Source organism: Galeopterus variegatus, unplaced genomic scaffold (genome assembly GCF_000696425.1).
Source record: "Galeopterus variegatus unplaced genomic scaffold, G_variegatus-3.0.2 Scaffold3432, whole genome shotgun sequence".
NCBI lineage: Eukaryota > Metazoa > Chordata > Mammalia > Dermoptera > Cynocephalidae > Galeopterus > Galeopterus variegatus.
In genome coordinates, this window is record NW_007729543.1 from 9,236 (window position 1) to 27,860 (window position 18,625).

Here is an 18,625-nt window from a genome sequence, read left to right on the forward strand (position 1 = left end):
GTTAAATCTAAGGCTTTCTTTTTCTTATCTAATGGTGAGAAGATTTAAGTAATTTTGGCCCTTAATAGGTGACAGAAATTGTTACTAATACCACCATGTCATAAAGATGTTATTATGAGGCAGTCTGGGGGAGTGGGGGAAGTGGACCTGAACTGCGGCACTCTGGTTCCTAGCTATGTTTTCTTTTTGATTTCAAAATCTGTGTGGTCATTTAGATTCATAAGTCAGAACTAAGAAGTTTCAGCTTCTGAACTCAGTTATTTATTTAATGCCTAATACTTTGCCAAGCTGCCTTGTTTGTTTGTTGATGTTGTTAATAGTAGCTGTAAAGGTTCATTTATCAACTCCTGTATTCGCTCCATTGCATGAAGTCTTTGGATTTCTATGTAGAAAGAGGGCATATAAACCTTGTAAAATGTGGTATTAAGGAAAATTCCAGGGGTATAGTATCTTCAGGTTTTCTTTTCATAAGGGTAACATCAAAGTAAAATAACTTTAGATATTAAACAATTACTAAGTACCAATGATGAGCCAGTTATTGAGCTAGGTATTTTTAAATTATGTATTACTTTATTTGTCATCAAAACCTTTTAAGGTAGGAGTTATTTTTGTCCCTTTTTTGAGTTCCAGAAATAAAAGTTGAAGTGATTGTCTTAGTAGTTTTTATCTAACACCGAAACCCAGGGCTTGCACTATACCATATTTTTTCTTTTTAGGTTAAAAAATAATTTTCTACAATGTTGTATTTTAGGTTATCAAAAGCAGCTGTCGTTCAAAAACTTTGATGGTTCATTTAGTGTGTTTTGGCAGAAGAATGAGGAAGGAAGCATATGGTGAGAGAAAACTTTTCTTTTAAATAATATAGGAATTATCTGAGGAAGGTTTGCAAGGAGATGCGAGGGATTGAGTTCAGTAAAGAATTGCAAACAAAGTGGGTTTCCAAGTGAATTTACAGAAGAGAATCAGATAAACTAAAAGATTTGTTTTTTCTACTTCCAGTGCAACAATGTACCAGTCTCATGGCAGTCTGCTTAGCAATCTGGCTATCTAAGGATGGCCCCTATACTTGCACAGCTGGTTAACTCCATGGAAAATGGTATATCCTACTCTGCACTGCTCAGAGTCCCGTACAGATTCAGGAAAGTGAACCTCAAAGGCCCCAAAGCATTTGATTACACCAATTCTGTCTTCATGTATGTTCAGTCTAAAGGACTATATAGAGACTTTGCACGTAAACAGGCTGTAAATTACCTACTCTAATTCTCATGTATTGCTACACATAATATTTTACTAAGCCAAAGGAAAGAGCCACTGTCAATAAAGACTGGTTGCAGTCAACATTAGACCAATCGAATGTAACCATGACCCAGAGGGAACCCTGGTGGTGAGCCTGTGGAAGAGTTGACATCAGCATCTCCCTTTATCTAATTTTGTTCTGGTGATTTGCATTACAGGCTCAGTGCTCTTACTTTTAAGACATTGGAGACAATGAAAAAGTATGTGTTCATTGATGAAAACATTCAAAAACAGACCTTAATCTGGCTTTCAAGCAAACAGAAAGGAAATGGCTGCTTTGAAAGCGATGGCAAGCTTTTCAACAATGCCTGGGAGGTGAGAGACAAACAGAATAGGCTTTCCTTGCTCCTTTGCATGGCCTCCCTGATCTGGAACGCAGGTATCTTTCTCATGACGACTACACATCCCAAGTCTGCTGCAGTCCTAGGCCTGCAGGGCACTGGTCAACAGCATCACTCCTGTGGCATGCGTGTTCAACCATAGCTCCTCCTGAATCTTTCCTTTGCCTTACTCAGTCTTTAGTCCTTCCAGAGTGTCAGCCCTCTGCAGGAAATAAACTGGGGATAGACAGAAGGGAGAGGAAAGGGAGCCTCCAGAGGACACATCTATAAATTTGGAACCAGACAACACATTAAGGGAGGGGGCCTTGAGTGTATAAGGTGTGTAAATTCATTCCTATTCACAGACAGCAAGAAAAATTGGGGGAAAACATCTACTAATTTACAGTGTCTCCGTGAAACAAGCTCTTCCAATACTCTCTCAAGGAAAAGCATAAAGGCTAAGCTTATTGTAGGCCAAAATACAAATGAGGTGAAGTCCTTTTCCTTTTCCTGCCCATATTTAGGTAAACCATTAGGCATTGTCCATTCTCTCTGATTTCCTTTCTTCTCAGATAGCTGCCCACCTCCACCCCGTCCTCTGTCTCCTTTCTTCTGCTAGCCTTTGTGTTTCTCTCTGGATGCTCAAAATCCCCTACCATATCTTAACATTCCCTGATAGCCCCTGACTTTTCTTCTGCATCCTTCTTTATAATCACCATTCCTGTTCTTGGATTGTAGAATGTAAATATAATCCACTTCAAGATATGGATGAATGGCAACTCCCTATGGTATTTATTTTTAATGCAAATTGTTTTCAAATTGCTTTACTCTTTTATGTAGGTGTATGGGGGGATGTCTTCAAATCATTCCAAACCTGTTCCTCAACAGGCAGACCCTGATGGAAAAGAGCTCCTGTTCCTCTGTAGAAAATCAAAGACTTTCTTATGTTCTCTTCTAAAACATCTGCTCCACATCTTTCTTACTAAATTCCTTAGTGACCACTACCTCAGGCCTGTCCGATCTTACCCAATATTTCTCCATAGTTACATGTGTGCGTGTGTTTTGAGTTGGGAGGAAGAAAGAGGCAAGAGAAAAATAAAAACGTGAACTGTGGAGGAATGGTGATACTACTCTGTAATTTACATGTGCTGCAGGTCCTCTTATCTTATTTTAGTGTCACCATGTACAGTTATTTGCACCTTGTAAACTAGCACATCAGAAATATTCTTTTTCTGAAGAAGAGAGAAGGTGTCTTTTGCTTAAATTAATAAAACAAGAGGTTTATACTACACCAGTGGATCCTAAATGCCAGTCCGAATGCTATTTGCATCACTGGAGCACAAGTCGTTTCCCCATCTTTTTCCTGAGTTTTTGGATCAGAATCTCATGTGTGAATGCTGGTTTAGTTAATGTTTAAGTTGTCCAGGGAATTTTTATTCACAGTTTTCAAACCACATGATTTGTAAATGTTTTCCTAATTTTACCCTGTAAAAATCTATTATAACGTCTGAGAGTACTTTTCCAGGGATTTTCAGAAAACTTCACAGCAACTTTCTGTTCCACTTCATGAGATATTCTTTGTTTGCCTTTTCAAATTAATACCAAATTAAACCTGACGGAGACATACGAATTGCTTAGAATACATGCTTAACACCAGGCCACATAAATATGATTATTTATGTAATTAAGTATACTTGAAATTAATTGTGTCATGTTTTATGTAATTATTACATTGGATCTTGATGGATTCTTGTTCAGATAGCATGGCTATTAATCACCTAATTTAAAAATTACACATGTTCAGGTGTTTTTATTAGTAATAGTATTTGTTCCAACATTTTTTCATACCCAGTTACACTTCAGAAGAGGGGCTGTTCTTTTGTCCTCTACTATCCCACATGAATCCTTATTTTGTTGTTTTTAGGGCAGAGATGAAGAGGATGTTTTACTCACTGCATACATTGTTGGAGCATTCCTTGAGGCTGGGCTCAATTTCACTGTATGTATCCCACCATCTTCTGCTTTGTCAGCTGAATGCACATTAAATAGACTATAGATTCAGGATGATTTGAAATTCTTAGACTGGATGAAACATCAAGAGAACATTTAACTCATTACTGCCCTTTAAATTGATGCTATTCAAAGTTTTTGGATTCATAGATACCTTTGATGAGCACTATTGGACTTTTCCTTGAGGAAAATACACTTATGCACACATACACAAGTATTTTATGCAATTTCAGTTATCGTCTGAAGTCCACCCATAAATTTCTGATTAAGAGCCCCTGCTCTAAGTAAACCCATAATCTAGTATTCTGTTTCTCTCTAAACAATCAGTAAACATTTTCAACTTAAGTGTGGTTCATCCTAGCTATGTTCTAATCTGTAGGTCAGATTATCTGATTCCAAAATCTATTCCTAAAATAAGATGCTAGGAATTTTCAGGGTCATTAGCATATATTTTGAAAATTATCTCCAGAAATGTAAGCCTTTATTTTAGGCGTTAGAGTAAATTATCTTTGTTCCAAAAATAAATTTGTATGCTTTGCCACATAAAAAATAAAATAAAATACTAATCAGATATAAAAACTGCCAGTTTCTTACTACTTAAATTTTATTTCTCATGTACTAATAATGACATTATAAATTTATTTTAATGATATTTTTGAAGTATAATACATATGTGTATATGTGAATAGGTTCATATGTAAAATATACTTCAAGGATATGTACATTATAAATGATGATTAGTTTAAACATCTAGCAAGCTTATAAAATGTTCCAGAATCATTTAAAAATATATATTTGTATTTTTTTTTTTTTGACTAGTTTCCTGCTCTGCAAAATGGGCTTTTTTGCCTTGAGGAGGCCTTGAAAAGTGGTGTCACTAATGGCTACACTCATGCAATTCTAGCTTACGTTTTTGCATTAGCTGAAAAGGAGGAGCAAGCGGAATCCTTGCTCCAGACCCTGGATCAATCTGCTACAAAAATAAGTAAGTCTTACTCATTTTTGCTAATGGAGATGATCTTGAAAACAAAGTGATGAAACTTACTAAGGAATCACATAGGAATCCTTCTTTATCAGTACGTTTCTCTCTCTCTTATGGAATTTATCAATGGCCCTTTATCTTTTTTTTTTTTTTTAAAATTGATTATTTATATTCATGGGGTACAAAGCTGACCATCACCATTTGTGTCCAACATGCGATGGCCAGATCAATACTATCAGCATGCCCATTACTACAAACTGTGATTATTCCCCATGTCCACCACCCAATTAATCCCTGACCTCCCTCTTCCCCCCTCCCCCATCCCACCCCACGTAACCCTAGGTCTGCTCTCTCCATCTGTGAGTCCAACACACCACTGTGGTCTTTCTTTCCTTCTTTCTCTCTTAGCTCCCACTTATGAGTGAGCACACGTGGTATTTCTCTTTCTGTGCTTGGCTTATATCACTCAACGTAATTTTCTCCAAACTCATCCATGTTGCAGCGAATGGGAGAATTTCATTCTTTGTTATGAATGGGTAGTAGTCCATGGTGTATATATATACCACATTTTCCTTATCCAGTCATCCATCGATGGACATTTAGGTTGGTTCCATATCTTGGCTATCGTAAATGGAGCTGCAGTGAACATGGGAGTGCAGGTATCCCTTCACCATGATGATTTCAATTCCTTTGGGTAGACGCCCAGTAGTGGGATTGCTGGATCGTATGGTTCTATCTGTAGTTGTTTGAGAAAACTCCCCACTGTTTTCCATAGTGGCCCCACTGACAGTGCAGGAGTGTTCCCTTCTCTCCACATCCTCGCCAGCATTTGCTGTTCTCCATCATTTCCATTACAGCTGATCTAACTGGGGTGAGATGATGTCTCAGTGTGGTTTTAGTTTGCATTTCCCTGATGATTATTGATGCTGAACATTTTTTTAATAGCCCTTTATCTTTAAACAACATTATATATATTAAATATCCCTCTTTCTCTTTTATGCTAGTTTCTTCTCAAATGAGTGAAATAGAGGAAATCAAGCATGGTGACCATGACACAGACTGAAATAACTACTTGTGAAACCTCATTATACACCACTTCTGACTTCCGCAAGTTTCTATTTGTGGCTGTATTAGTTTCTCAGACTGTCATAACAACATACCACCGACTGGATGATTTAAACAACAAAAACTTATTTTCTCACAACTGTAGAGGCTAGAAATTGAAAATCAAGGTGTCGGCAAGTGTGGTTTCTTTGCTGTAGATGGCTGCTCCCTCTGTCTTCACATGGCCTTTCTTCTGTTTGCATGCATCCCTGGTGTCCCTTTTGTGTGTCAAAGTTTACTCATTTTAGAAGGACAGAGTCAGATTGGATTATGACTCACCCTAATAGCCTCATTTTAAATTAATCACATCTTTAAAGGCCCTATTTTTAAATATAGTCACATTCTGAGGTACTGTTAGGACTTCGATATATGAATTTTTTTTTTTTTGCAATCCTCCAATATATGAATTTCAGTTGGATGCAATTCAGCCCATAACAGTGGCCAAGAATGGAATCTGCGTTCTTCTTACATGTAACCAGTGCTTTTTATAGGGACTATGTGAATGTCCTTCTTTTCTTCTCAGATAATATGGTATATTGGGAAAGAGAAAAGAAACCCAAGGTGGAAGAATTCCCATCCTTTATTTCTCGGGCATCTTCTGCTGAGACTGAAAAGACTTGCTATGTGCTGCTGGCTGTCATTTCCCGGAAGCTTCAGGACCTTACCTATGCTAGTAAGATTGTGCAGTGGCTCGCCCAACAGATGAATTCCTATGGAGGCTTCTCTTCCACCCAGGTGATTGATATGGGCCTGATGTTAATAACAATCTATTTAACACAGAAGATAGCAAAGAAAAATACATTCTGAGATGATGAATATTTGATATTATAAATCCTTATATTTATTGAGTCAACAGTTATTTATGGGGAAGTTATTATGTATTGGGCACTCTACAAGGAAGTCTCTATACACAAATGAATAAAATGAGGTCACCTTTTCAAGGAATTTATACCCAATTTATATCTCCATTTACACAGTAAAAATAGAATGTAAGTCTAGAAGAGATTTTGGTCAAAAGCATCAGTCTTGGTGATATGTTTGATATCTAAAGATACTATGACCAAACTACACATTGACCAAGAAGAAAGATTTCTAAGTTCTGTGGTCTACACATTAGAAAAAGCAAATTAAAGGAATAAACAGCAGGAGAAATGGGTACAAAAAACAATGATATATAACTTTCCTTATTGAAAAAAATGTGAAAATGCAAAGAAATGCAGTTTTATTTCCACAAGGAAAATCTTTATTTCTCTCGTTTAGTCTTAGTTTGTGAGTAAAACCATACGCTAGTGAAAATCCAAAGATTTTTGAAGATGAGTGGACTTAAGAATTATCAAAGGCAGCTGTGAGGTCACCAATTTATTTGACACCTTAACTTTAGAAAAGATTTGACGCTATTTTCAACAGCAAGATTATGTTTTATAAAATCCTTTAGAAAACTAAAATCTAGGATTTGTTGATGAAAATTAATTTAAATAACAACAGTATGCACAAGCAAATATATTTTCCTTGTTCAAGATACTGCTTTCTGATGTTCTGTTGATGTGTTTTAGGAATATTTCTATGGATTGATTTAAAGTTCATGGTTGGGTGATGACTAGCAGAGCTTGGGTCATTGTTTGTACCGTTCCGTACAGGACACTGCAGTCTGTCTTCTTGCCATAACCCGCTACATGAAGTTAACCTATTCAAGTGGTCAAAACACTGTCACCTTCAGCAGTGAAGAATCCAATGAGATTTTCCAGGTTAACAGTGATAACCGTTTACTGGTCCAACGCTCAGAATTAACAAAAGCCCATGGACAATACACAATAGATGTGGAAGGACAAGGTTGTACATTCATCCAGGTAATAGAAATCTACCCAAGAAGGAAGTGCCAAACTATCTGTTCAGTTATATATGAAGTGTTATTTTGCCATTTCAAATATTTCCATGATTACCTCTACTCTCTCTCATTTGTTTTCTAATCATAATAGCTGAAAATGAAAGTCATTTATGAAGAGGCACCACTCTAAGTATAACTGGCTAACAGAAATTTCTTGAGAAATAGTACTGTTTGAAAGTATTTTATCTTTATTAAATTATGTTGTTAAAGATTCTGTGTCTTTTGAAAACCAAATAATTTAAATTAGCCTAACAGTAAAGATGTAAAGTATGTTAAAAGTGGAAATAAAGAAATAACAAGTCCTTGAATTCTTACTACAGGATGGGTTTTCTCATGATTTGCTATCCTTTCTAGGCCACCCTTAGGTATAATGTGCTACTACCTAAAAAGACATCTGGATTTTCCCTTCACTTGGAAACAGTAAAGAATAACTCTTCAGATACATTCCAGACTAATTTTGGTCTCACAGTGATCCTCAAGTAAGTGTCACATTTTTATATCAGCTCCTAAGATAGAGATATGCTAATATATCAAAAAAGAATTTTCTTTTTCTTTCTATTTTTTTTAAAGAACAGATATAATTTTTTTATTTTAACTTCTCAATATACAGTGTAGTTGATTTTCATGTCCCTTTACCCATTCCTCTTCCCCACCAAGAACAGATATAATTTTAACTATAAAATTAGCATTTTTAAAAAATTTTATTTAACTTCTCAACATACATTGTAGTTGATTTTCATGCCCCTTTACCCATTCCTCTCCACCCCTCCCCTCCCCCCACCACATATATCTGTTCACTTGAATTTAAAAGTTCAAGGAATTTTTGTGATTGTCGTGTCTTCTCTCCCTCCCCATTATTTGTTTGTGAGTGTATTTATTTATTCATTCATTCATTCATTCATTCATTTTTAGCTCCCACGAATAAGTGAGAACATGTGGTATTTCTCTTTCTGTGCCTGACTTGCTTCACTTAATATAATTTTCTCTAGGTCCATCCATGTTGTTGCAAACGGTAGTATTTCATTCTTTTTTATAGCAGAGTAGAATTCCACTGTGTAGATATATCACAGTTCCCTTATACACTCATCTGATGATGGACATTTGGGCTGGTTCTAACTCTTGGCTATTGTAAATAGAGCTGCAATAAACATGGGAGTACAGGTATCCCTTCGGCTTGATGATTTCCATTCCTCTGGGTATATTCCCAGCAGTGGGATAGCTGGGTCATATGGTAGATCTATCTGTAATTGTTTGAGGAAACCCCATACCATTTTCCATAAAGGCTGCACCATTTTGTAACCCCACCAACAGTGTATGAGAGTTCCTTTTTCTCCACAAGCTCTCCAGCACTTATCATTTTCAATCTTTTGGATATTAGCCATCCTAACTGGAGGGAGATGTTATCTCAAAGTGGTCTTCATTTGCATTTCCTGGATGCTGAGTGAAGTTGAGCATTTTTACATGTGTCTGTTGGCCATTCATATATCTTACTTTGAGAAGTGCCTATTCAGTTCCCTTGCCCATTTTTTAATTGGGTTATATGGTTTTTTGCTGTACAGTTGTTTGAGTTACTTGTATATTCCGGATATTAATCCTTTGTCAGATGTATATTTTGCAAATATTTTCTCCCACTCTGCTGGTTGTCTTTTTACTCTGTTGATTGTTTTGCTGTGCAGAAGCTTTTTAGTTTGGTATAATCCTATTTGTTTATTTTTCCTTTAGTTGCCTGTGCTTTTTGGGTCCTATTCATAAAGTCTATACCCATTCCTACATCCTAGAGTGTTTCCCCTATGTTTTCTTTAAGGATTTTATTGTTTCAAGATGTATATTTAATTCTTTAATCCATTTTGAATTGATTATGGTATATGGTGAGAGGTACAGGTCTAGTTTCATTCTCCTACATATGAGTATCCAGTTTCCCAGCAGCATTTGGTGAAAAGGCAGTCTCTTCCCCAGTATGTAGACTTGCTGACTTTGTCAAAGATCAGATGGCTGTAGCCATATGGGTTAATTTCTGGGTTCTGTATTCTATTCCATTGATCCATGTGTCTGTTTTTATGCCAGGACCATGCTGTTTTTGGTTATTATAGCTTTGTAGTATAGTTTAAAGTCAGGTAGTGTTATGCCTCTGGCTTTATTTATTTATTTATTTATTTTTGCTCAGAATTGCTTTGGCTATGCGTGGTCTTTTGTTATTCCATATAAATGTCTGGATAGCTTTTTCAATCTCTGAGAAAAATGTTATTGGAATTTTGATGGGGGTTGCATTGAATTTGTATATCACTTTGGGTAGTATAGACATTTTCACAACGTTGATTCTTCCAATCCAAGAGCATAGGATATCTTTCCATCCTCTTGTGTCCTCTTTAATTTCTCTCAGCCATGGCTCATTATAGAGATTTTTCACATCCTTGGTTAACTCAATTCCTAAGTTTTTTATTTTTTTGGTGCCTATTGTCAATGGGCTAGCTTTCTTGATTTCTTTTTCTGCATGTTCACAGTTGGAGTATAGAAATGCTACTGTTTTTTGTGTGTTGATTTTGTATCCTGCAAATTTGCTGAAATCATTTATTAACTCTAGGAGGATTTTTTTTTGTTTTGTTTTGTTTTGTAGAGGCTTTAGGCTGTTCAATATATTGTATCATATCATCCACAACAGGGACAGTTTGATTTCATCCTTTCCAATCTGGATGCCCTTTATTTCCTTCTCTTCTCTGATTGCTCTGGCTAGTACTTCCAACACTATGTTGAATAGGAGAGGTGAGAGTGGGCATCCTTGCCTAGTTCCTGTTCTGTTCAGGATGATATTGGCAGTGGGCTTATTATATATGGCTTTAATTATGTTGAGATACTTTCTGTGTATGCCTAACTTGTAGAGAGTCTTTATCATGAAAGAATGTTGAATTTTGTCAAATACTTTTTCAGCAGCTATAGAGATGATCATATGGTCTTTGTCTTTGTTTTTATTGATATGGTGTATCAAATTTATTGATTTGTGTATGTTCAACCAACATTGCATCCCTGGGATGAATCCCACTTGATCATGGTGTATAATTTTGTGTATGTTTTGCTGTATTCTGTTAGCTAGTATTTTATTGAGGACGTTTGCATTTATATTCATCAAGGATATTGGCCTGTACTTTTCTATTTTGATGCATCTTTGTCTGGTTTTGGTATCAGGGTGATGTCTGCCTCATAGAATGAGTTTGGGAGAATGGCCTCTGTTTCAAACTTTTGGAACAGTTCGTAGACAATTGGTATCCTCTTTGAAGGTTTGGTAGAACTCTGCAGTGAACCCATCTGATCCTGGGCTTTTCTTTGTTGGGAGCCTTCTGATAACAGCTTCAATCTCTTTTATTGTTATTGGTCTGTTTGGGTTTTCTATATCTTCTCACCTCAGTTTTGTTAGTTTGTATGTGTCCAGAAATTTATCCATTTCCTCCAGATTTTTTAATTTGTTGGCATATCGGGAGCGCCTCCGCGCTTCCCAAGCGGCGCACTAGCGCAGTGCGCCACCGGGCCGGCCCCTGGGTCTTCTCTCTTCTTTTCTTAGTTAGCCTTGCTAAAAATTTGTTGATTTTATTTATTTTTTCAAAAGACCAACTTTTTGTTTCATTGATCTTTTGTATTATTTTTTGGGTTTCTATTTCATTTAGTCCTGCTCTGATCTTAATTATTTCTTTCTGTCTACTAACTTTGGGCTTGGATTGTTCTTGTTTTTCTAGATCCTTAAGATGAAGTGTTATGTTGTTTATTTGTCATCTTTCCATTCTTCTGAAGTAAGCATTTAATGTGATAAATTTCCCCCTTAATACTGCTTTTGCAGTATCCCACAGGTTTTGGTATGATGTGTCATTATTTTCATTAGTTTCCAGAAATTTTTTGATTTCCTGTTTAATTTCTTCTTGGACCCACATGTCTTTAAATAGAATGTTGTTTAATTTCCATGTGTTTGTATAGTTTCCAGAGTTTCGTTTATCATTGATTTCTAATTTTAATTCATTTTGATCTCAAAAAAATACATGGAATAATTCCAATTTTTTTGAATTTGTTGAGATTTGCTTTGTGACCTAACATGTGGTCTATCCTAGAGAATGTTCCATGAGCTGATGAGAAGAATGAGTATTCTGAGGTAGTTGGATGGAATGTTCTGTAGATATCTTCCAAGTCCAATTGGTCTAGAGTATTGTTTAGATCTTGTGTTTCTCTGCTGATTCTTTGCCTAGATCATCTGTCCAATATTGACAGTGGGGTGTTCAGGTCCCCTGCTATTATGGTATTAGTGTCTATCTCATTCTTTAGATCTAATAGTGTTTGCTTTATAAATCTGGCTGCTCCAACATTGGGTGGGTATATATTTATGATGGTTATGTCTTCTTGGTGGATAGATCCTTTTATCATTATATAGTGGCCTTCTTTGTCTCTTTTTATGGTTTTTGTTTTAGAGTCTATTTTATCTGATATAAGAATAGCTATTCCAGCTCGTTTTTCATTTCTATTTGCATGGTATATCTTTTTCCATCCTTTCACTCTTAGTTTATGTGTGTCTTTACAGGTCAGGTGAGTCTCTTGAAGGCAGCATTTTGTTTGGTCGATCTTTTTAATCCAATCAGTCAGTCTGTCTTTTGAGTGGGGAATTCAATCCCTTTACATTTAGAGTTATTATTGAAAGGTGTTGACTTACTCCTAGCATTTTATTGATTTTTGATTAAATGTCTTAAGCACCTTTTGTTTCTTTCTTTCTGTATTTGTTGGTTTGTCTTCTGTATTTGTTGGTTCCTCAGAGTGATAAACTATTTTTTTTCTCTTTTGTTAGCATTTTGTTTTGCTGGTAAGTATTGTTCTTTCTTGAGTATTCATGGCAGTGATGGTTGTTTTTGTGGTGTCAAACACAGTACTTCCTTGAGAATTTCTTTTAGGGCTGGTTGTGTTGTAGTGAACTCCCACAGTTTTTGTCTGAGAAATATACTATTTGTTCTTCATTTTGGAAGGATAGCCTTGCTGGGTAAAGTATTCTTGGCTGGCAATTTTTGTCCTTTAGTGTTTTTAATATATCATCCCGTTCTTTTCTGGCTTTCAGGGTTTCTGATGAAAAGTCTGATGTTATTCTGATTGGGGCTCCCTTATAGGTGACTTGATGCTTCTCTCTTGCAGCTTTTAGGATTCTCTCTTTGTCAGTTTGATTATCACATGTCTTGGAGAGGACCTTTTTGGGTTGGATGTATTTGGGGATCTTTGGCTAAAGATCTGTGACTTTCCCTATACCTGGGAAGTTTTCAGCTATTATTACATTGAATATGTTTTCAATGCTGTTTCCTTTTTCCTCCCCTTCTGGAATATCCATGATGTGGATATTTGAGCGCTTGAGGTTGCCTGTTGTCTCTCTTAGATTTTCTTCAATTTTTAAATTCTTTTTTCTTTTTTCTGGTCTGCCTGTGATAATTCAAACAGCCTGTCTCAAGGTCATAAATTCTCTCTTATGCTTGTTCTAGTCTGCTGGTTAAACTCTCTGTTGTGTTTTTTATTTCTATGAATGAATCCTTCAGCTCTACAAGCTCAGCTACGTTCTTTTTCAAGGCATTGATTTCTGTGTACATTTCTTCTTTCAGATCCTGTATATTTTTTCCCATTTCATTGTGTTGTCTGAGTTTTCTTGTATCTCATTTAGTTTCCTTAGAATTATCACTCAAAATTCCTTGTCAGACATTTCAAGGGCTTCTTATTCTATAGGATCTAGAGCTTGAGAGCTATTATTTTCCTGTGGTGGTAATGTAGTTTCTTGATTTTTCATATTTCTGGTATCTTTCCTTTGGTGTCTTCTCATTGTGACAGGGGGTATCACAGTCCATTTGTTTCACCCTAATTTCTGGCTTGGATCCTGAAGGGACTGCCAATTCTGGGCAGCAGGAACTAGCCTAAGATGGGGGTCCTATGGCACCTGCTTGTTCTGAGACAGCTGACTTAGGGCGTGGGGGCCCAGAGGCTTTTAAGTCTCTCTCAGCAGTAAGGACCAGCCTGTGTTGGCGATCCTGCCCCACCTGCCTTCTTCTGGCATGGCTGGCTCAGGGTGTAGGGGCCCCAAGGTTCTTAAGTATTTCCCGATGGTGGAGACGGCACAGACTGGAGGTCCCGCCCTGCCTGCCTTCTTCCAGCAAAGCTGGCTCAGGGCCTGGGGGCCCAGAAACTCTAAAGTCTCTCTATGCAGTGGGGAGCAACCTGGATTGGGGAACTATGGCACCCGGTTCTTGCCTGTTTTGGTGCAGATCTTGGGCCCTCTGTCATTGCTCCTTAATAGTTGCAAATTGATCACTCTGTGGAAGTGAAGGACACCAGGAACCAACTACTCCACCATCTTGACCAGAACTCAAAAAAGAATTATTTTAAACAGTAGTGAGATAATAAAATATGAATGGTGGTAACTACAATGAGTTCGCATGTTTATGGTGGTATTTCTATAGCATAGTCACTTTGTAGCTCTCTGTATAGACACTACAATTTAGTACTTCTTTAGCTTACTCAGAGCTGGAATTATGCAAATACTATAATTTGCACTCTAAGCAAGTATAATTTGAAAGCTTTTGCCACACTGATATTCCAGAAATGCTTTTGTTTTGTTATATGGAAGTACTGTCAGTTTTGGATAATGCTGATACTACATTTCCTCTTCAAGACCAGCACAGGTGGCCCTTTAGTAGAAAGCCCACAAATGTTTATTTTATTACTGTTAAAGCAAAATTTTATATTTTTACTTTTCAGAATAGGAAAACAAAATAATAATCTTAAATTTAAATATCATTTATAGATACCAAAGGGTTTTAGCCTAGTTAATGTGTAGAGAAACACTGAGTAAAATTAGTTTGGGAGATTTTTCTTAGGATTTCTAAGTGAAAATCTTTCGAACACCAGAGCTAAAAACTAAGTACATTGTCATGTCCCAGCAATGCTATCCAGAGGCAGAAACACGATCTAGAAGGTCTCTTGGGGACATGTCTACTCTATAATTTTGCCAATGTACTGCCTCTTAAACAGAGAATTCCTCTAAGTGTTATGCAAATCTAAGGCTAACATAAGTAAGTGCAATATAAATTTATGAGCTTTGTTTATAAGTTCTAACTTGGAGACCTCAGGTAAGCCTAAGAACAGAGTTACGGGAGATTTTAGGTCCAGATAATTTAATCCTTGCTTCAACTCGTGTTGCTTTGTGTCATCTCATCCATTATCACTCTGGTTGGGCCTTTTCTCAGATAATTGAGAATTACTTTCTTCAGGTATCTCCTCTTCAATTTTTATCTGTCCTCCAGACTTCTAAACAATTAGTATCTATCTGCCACCCTCACCATGAGATAAGCCACTTTTCTAAAATGATCTCTAAATTTGCGGTGGGGGGAGGTTGTTCGCTATTTTTTGTTTTTAAATTTCAGATATACCGGAATTCGCAATAATTCCAACATGGTCCTTGTTGATGTAAAAATGTTATCAGGATTTACTCCAGTCATGTCATCCATTGAGGAGGTAAATAATAGAACACCAATCTATCAGCACAGAGAAAGTGACATAGAGATGAAATAAATAATAGTTTAGCAAAACAAATATCATGAAATTTTTTAAACAAACTTCTTCACAGCTCACATTTATATTTTTGCTCTAACACTGGAGGGATAGGGTTCTAAATCTGTAGCAATCAGCAGTCAGTATTTACCATGGCTCATAATAGTGTTTGTTTAGTTCCTACTTGTACTTATGAAAACACTGTCGCACAAAGGAACGCTCCATAGAACAGAACCTCACAAAATAAAAAGCATGAGCATTCCGTTTTGGAATGACACTCTCATTTGTTCTAATGTCTGTCCCCCATCCTTCCCTGCCAATTCTTCAAAGCTCGAAAACAATGGCTGGATGATGAAGACTGAAGTCAAGAATGACCATGTTCTTTTCTACTTGGGAAATGTAAGTTCAGCAATAATTCTTTTTCTTTCATGGTTCTCCTTTTTTATTATGAAGGTAATTGGATGTTTCTACTTTAATGACCATGTTCTTTTCTACTTGGGAAATGTAAGTTCAGCAATAATTCTTTTTCTTTCATGTCTCTCCTTTTTTATTATGAAGGTAATTGGATGTTTCTACTTTTCATATACATGATAGAATTTCTTTAAAAAAAATACAGGGCATTGAAGATGATCACTGTTCTGTTTCCCTGGTCATCTTCTCCCTGTTTACTCTAGAGTTATTTCATATATGCTGTGGTTACCTGACTACATAGTTCTCAAGTTTAGAAATATCATCTCCCTGTTTTACGTTCCTCACAGCATCTAATATACTGTGATCACAGAGTAGATGTGTAATTCTAAAGTATAACAATGGTTATGTAGTATAACTTTAAAGTTTGACTTAAACGCCAACAAAAACTGGCATGATTTTTAAAATTATTTTTAATTGCAATTGTATATATTTAAGGTGTATAGCATGATGTTTTGATATACATACAAACAGTGAACTGATTATTACAACCAAGCTAATTAACATATCCATCTCTTCACATAGTGGCTTTTTCTTTTTTGTTTTCTTTCTTTCTTTCTTTTTTTGGCAGCTACCTGTAAAGGAATCTGAACCTTTGACTTTGGTGTTAGCACCACACTCTAACCAACTGAGCTAATCAGCCAGCTCCCTTTTCTTTTTGGTTGTGAAAACACTTGTGATCTACTCTCTTAGCAAATTTCAAATATACCGTTCAATATTATAAACAATAAAGCTCATCCTGTACATTAGATCTCTGAAATTTATTCAATCTACATAACTGAAACTTTGTATCCTTTGACCAACATCACCTCATTTCCTTAACCCTGGTAACTATCATTCGACTTCCTGCGTCTATGAATTAGAATTCTTTGGATTCCACTGATAACTGAGATCATGCAGTATTTTATGTGTGTGTTTGATTTATTTCACTTAGCATAATGTCCTTCAAGTTCATCAATGTTGTCAGAAATGGCAGGATTTTCTTCTTTTTAGAGAGTGAATAATTTTCCACCATATATATACCATAATTTTTTTATCCATTCATGTATCAATGTACACTTGCATTGTTTCCATATCTTGGCTATTGAGAATAATGCTGCAATGAACATGGGAGTGCAGAAATCTTAAAAATGCTAATCTCATTTTCTTTGGATGCATACCCAGAAGTGGGATTGCTGGATCATATGATAGTTCTACTTTTAATTTTTGAAACTCCAAACTGTGGCAGGAGTTTTAAAGCCATCCGTACTGTGTATACTTAGTTACCATTCACATAAGTACCCATATTCCTCTAATGCTTAAAACTAAATTCCTTGCTCCTCAATATAAGCAATGGAACTTAAAATTTTATATGACATAATATTAACTAACTCATTATATTGCCACTATGTAAAATAATGATACTCTATTGGGTAGATCATGAACCTCTGGAGATAATTTGCTCAGGGATTTTCTATTTTCAGATGTGCTGTGATGTATCTATGATTGGTGTCTTTATAGGTTTCTGGTACAGCAAAGAGTTTTACTTTTTCTATTGAGCAAAGAAACTTCGTGTCCAACATTCAGCCAGCCCCGGTCATGGTCTACGATTATTATGAAAAAGGTACGTGTCTTTATAGGTTTCTGGTACAGCAAAGAGTTTTACTTTTTCTATTGAGCAAAGAAACTTTGTGTCCAACATTCAGCCAGCCCCGGTCATGGTCTACGATTATTATGAAAAAGGTAGGCAATCAACAACAATGCCCTAAGACTATTGAATATGACATCTATCTCTCTCATTTTTTGAGCTACTAAATTTTCCAAAGTCATCCTTCATTTTCAAAGACTAGACAATAGATTATTTTACTGTGTATACTAATTTTCTCTTTCACTTTTTTATGATGTATCTTTTGACTGGGCCGTTTTCCAGTTACCGGAGTTTTTTTTTAACACTTAGAATCCTTTAAATATAAGAAAGGGCTCCCCTTTAACTCCCCTTAACATGAAATATGAATCATGCTAAGCTTCCAGGTCTTTTTGTTATTGTCATTGTTTTTAATGTCAATACTTCCCATTGCATGCTACGTCAATGGACTTTGACTTAAGAAGGGGAGTGGGCAATATTCTGAAATGCTATAGGAAAATTTTGATAGATTAAGTTCCAAAACAATTGCTAAGATGTTGTAGAGAGCACACAACTTTTTCCTGGCAGGTCAGTCCTATTAGTTTCTTGCTGAATATCAAATGAAGTCTGTTAAGGAGTATTTGAATTCTGTCTCTGCCATTTACTAGTTGAAAGTATTTCATCAAGTGCTTGAGTTTCAATAGGATATGGCTGGATTTATAAAATGGGAGAATGATTGCCTCTCTTGCCAAGTCATTGAAAATATTAGATCTAATGTGTTTATATATTCTGACATAGTCTTGTTATAGACAGTTGGAGATTTAAAAATGATGCATGCCCCTTTACATTCCAGATGAATATGCCCTTGTTTTTTACAACATCAACAGTACTTCAGTTTCCCAGTGAGACAAAGCAAAGCACGGGAAAAGCTAAGGAAATTATGCACATTGTAGACCATTCAAAGCACATCTGGTTAGAAAATGAAAACCCAAAGAATGTAAAATAACAGGTGAAGCAAAGCATATTCTACACACAATTTTGTGTAGCTCTGTGTACTAGAGGAGTATTTTAAGTTATCAAGATTTTATTTATTTTTAAATATAGTTTTAAATAATTCACAGGTATATACGTACCTTTCATAAATCTCTCATTTTTGTTTTATAAGGTGACAGGTCATTAAATATATATGCACACATATTTGTACACATGCACGTATACTTTATATGTATATATGAGTATATTTGTTTATGTGTATATATGCATGTTTTCATATTTATCTGTCTCTATATACATAAACACATTTATTTATTATTTAAACTATGTTTTAAGTTCCAGGTGGAAAACTATTTCTTCGAACAAACTCATTATATTGTATCAAACCTGGGAGAAAACCATGACCACCTCACATC

The 18,625-nt window shown here is 35.9% G+C and overlaps 1 protein-coding gene across 1 annotated transcript in view; it reads left to right on the forward strand.

Annotated features, from left to right (window-relative positions):
* Positions 1-18,145, forward strand: part of LOC103600734 (ovostatin homolog 2) — a gene marked incomplete at its 5' end in the record, with an annotated part of 24,615 nt that extends 6,470 nt beyond the window's left edge. Inside the window, 11 exons of the mRNA XM_008585064.1 lie at positions 752-833; positions 1,455-1,611; positions 3,541-3,615; positions 4,446-4,611; positions 6,236-6,447; positions 7,350-7,559; positions 7,952-8,076; positions 15,019-15,109; positions 15,476-15,544; positions 17,114-17,216; positions 18,070-18,145. Coding sequence (XP_008583286.1) covers positions 752-833; positions 1,455-1,611; positions 3,541-3,615; positions 4,446-4,611; positions 6,236-6,447; positions 7,350-7,559; positions 7,952-8,076; positions 15,019-15,109; positions 15,476-15,544; positions 17,114-17,216; positions 18,070-18,122 — 1,343 coding nt within the window. The remainder of the gene's footprint in view (positions 1-751; positions 834-1,454; positions 1,612-3,540; positions 3,616-4,445; positions 4,612-6,235; positions 6,448-7,349; positions 7,560-7,951; positions 8,077-15,018; positions 15,110-15,475; positions 15,545-17,113; positions 17,217-18,069) is intronic.
* Between the last annotated feature and the right edge of the window lie 480 nt (positions 18,146-18,625).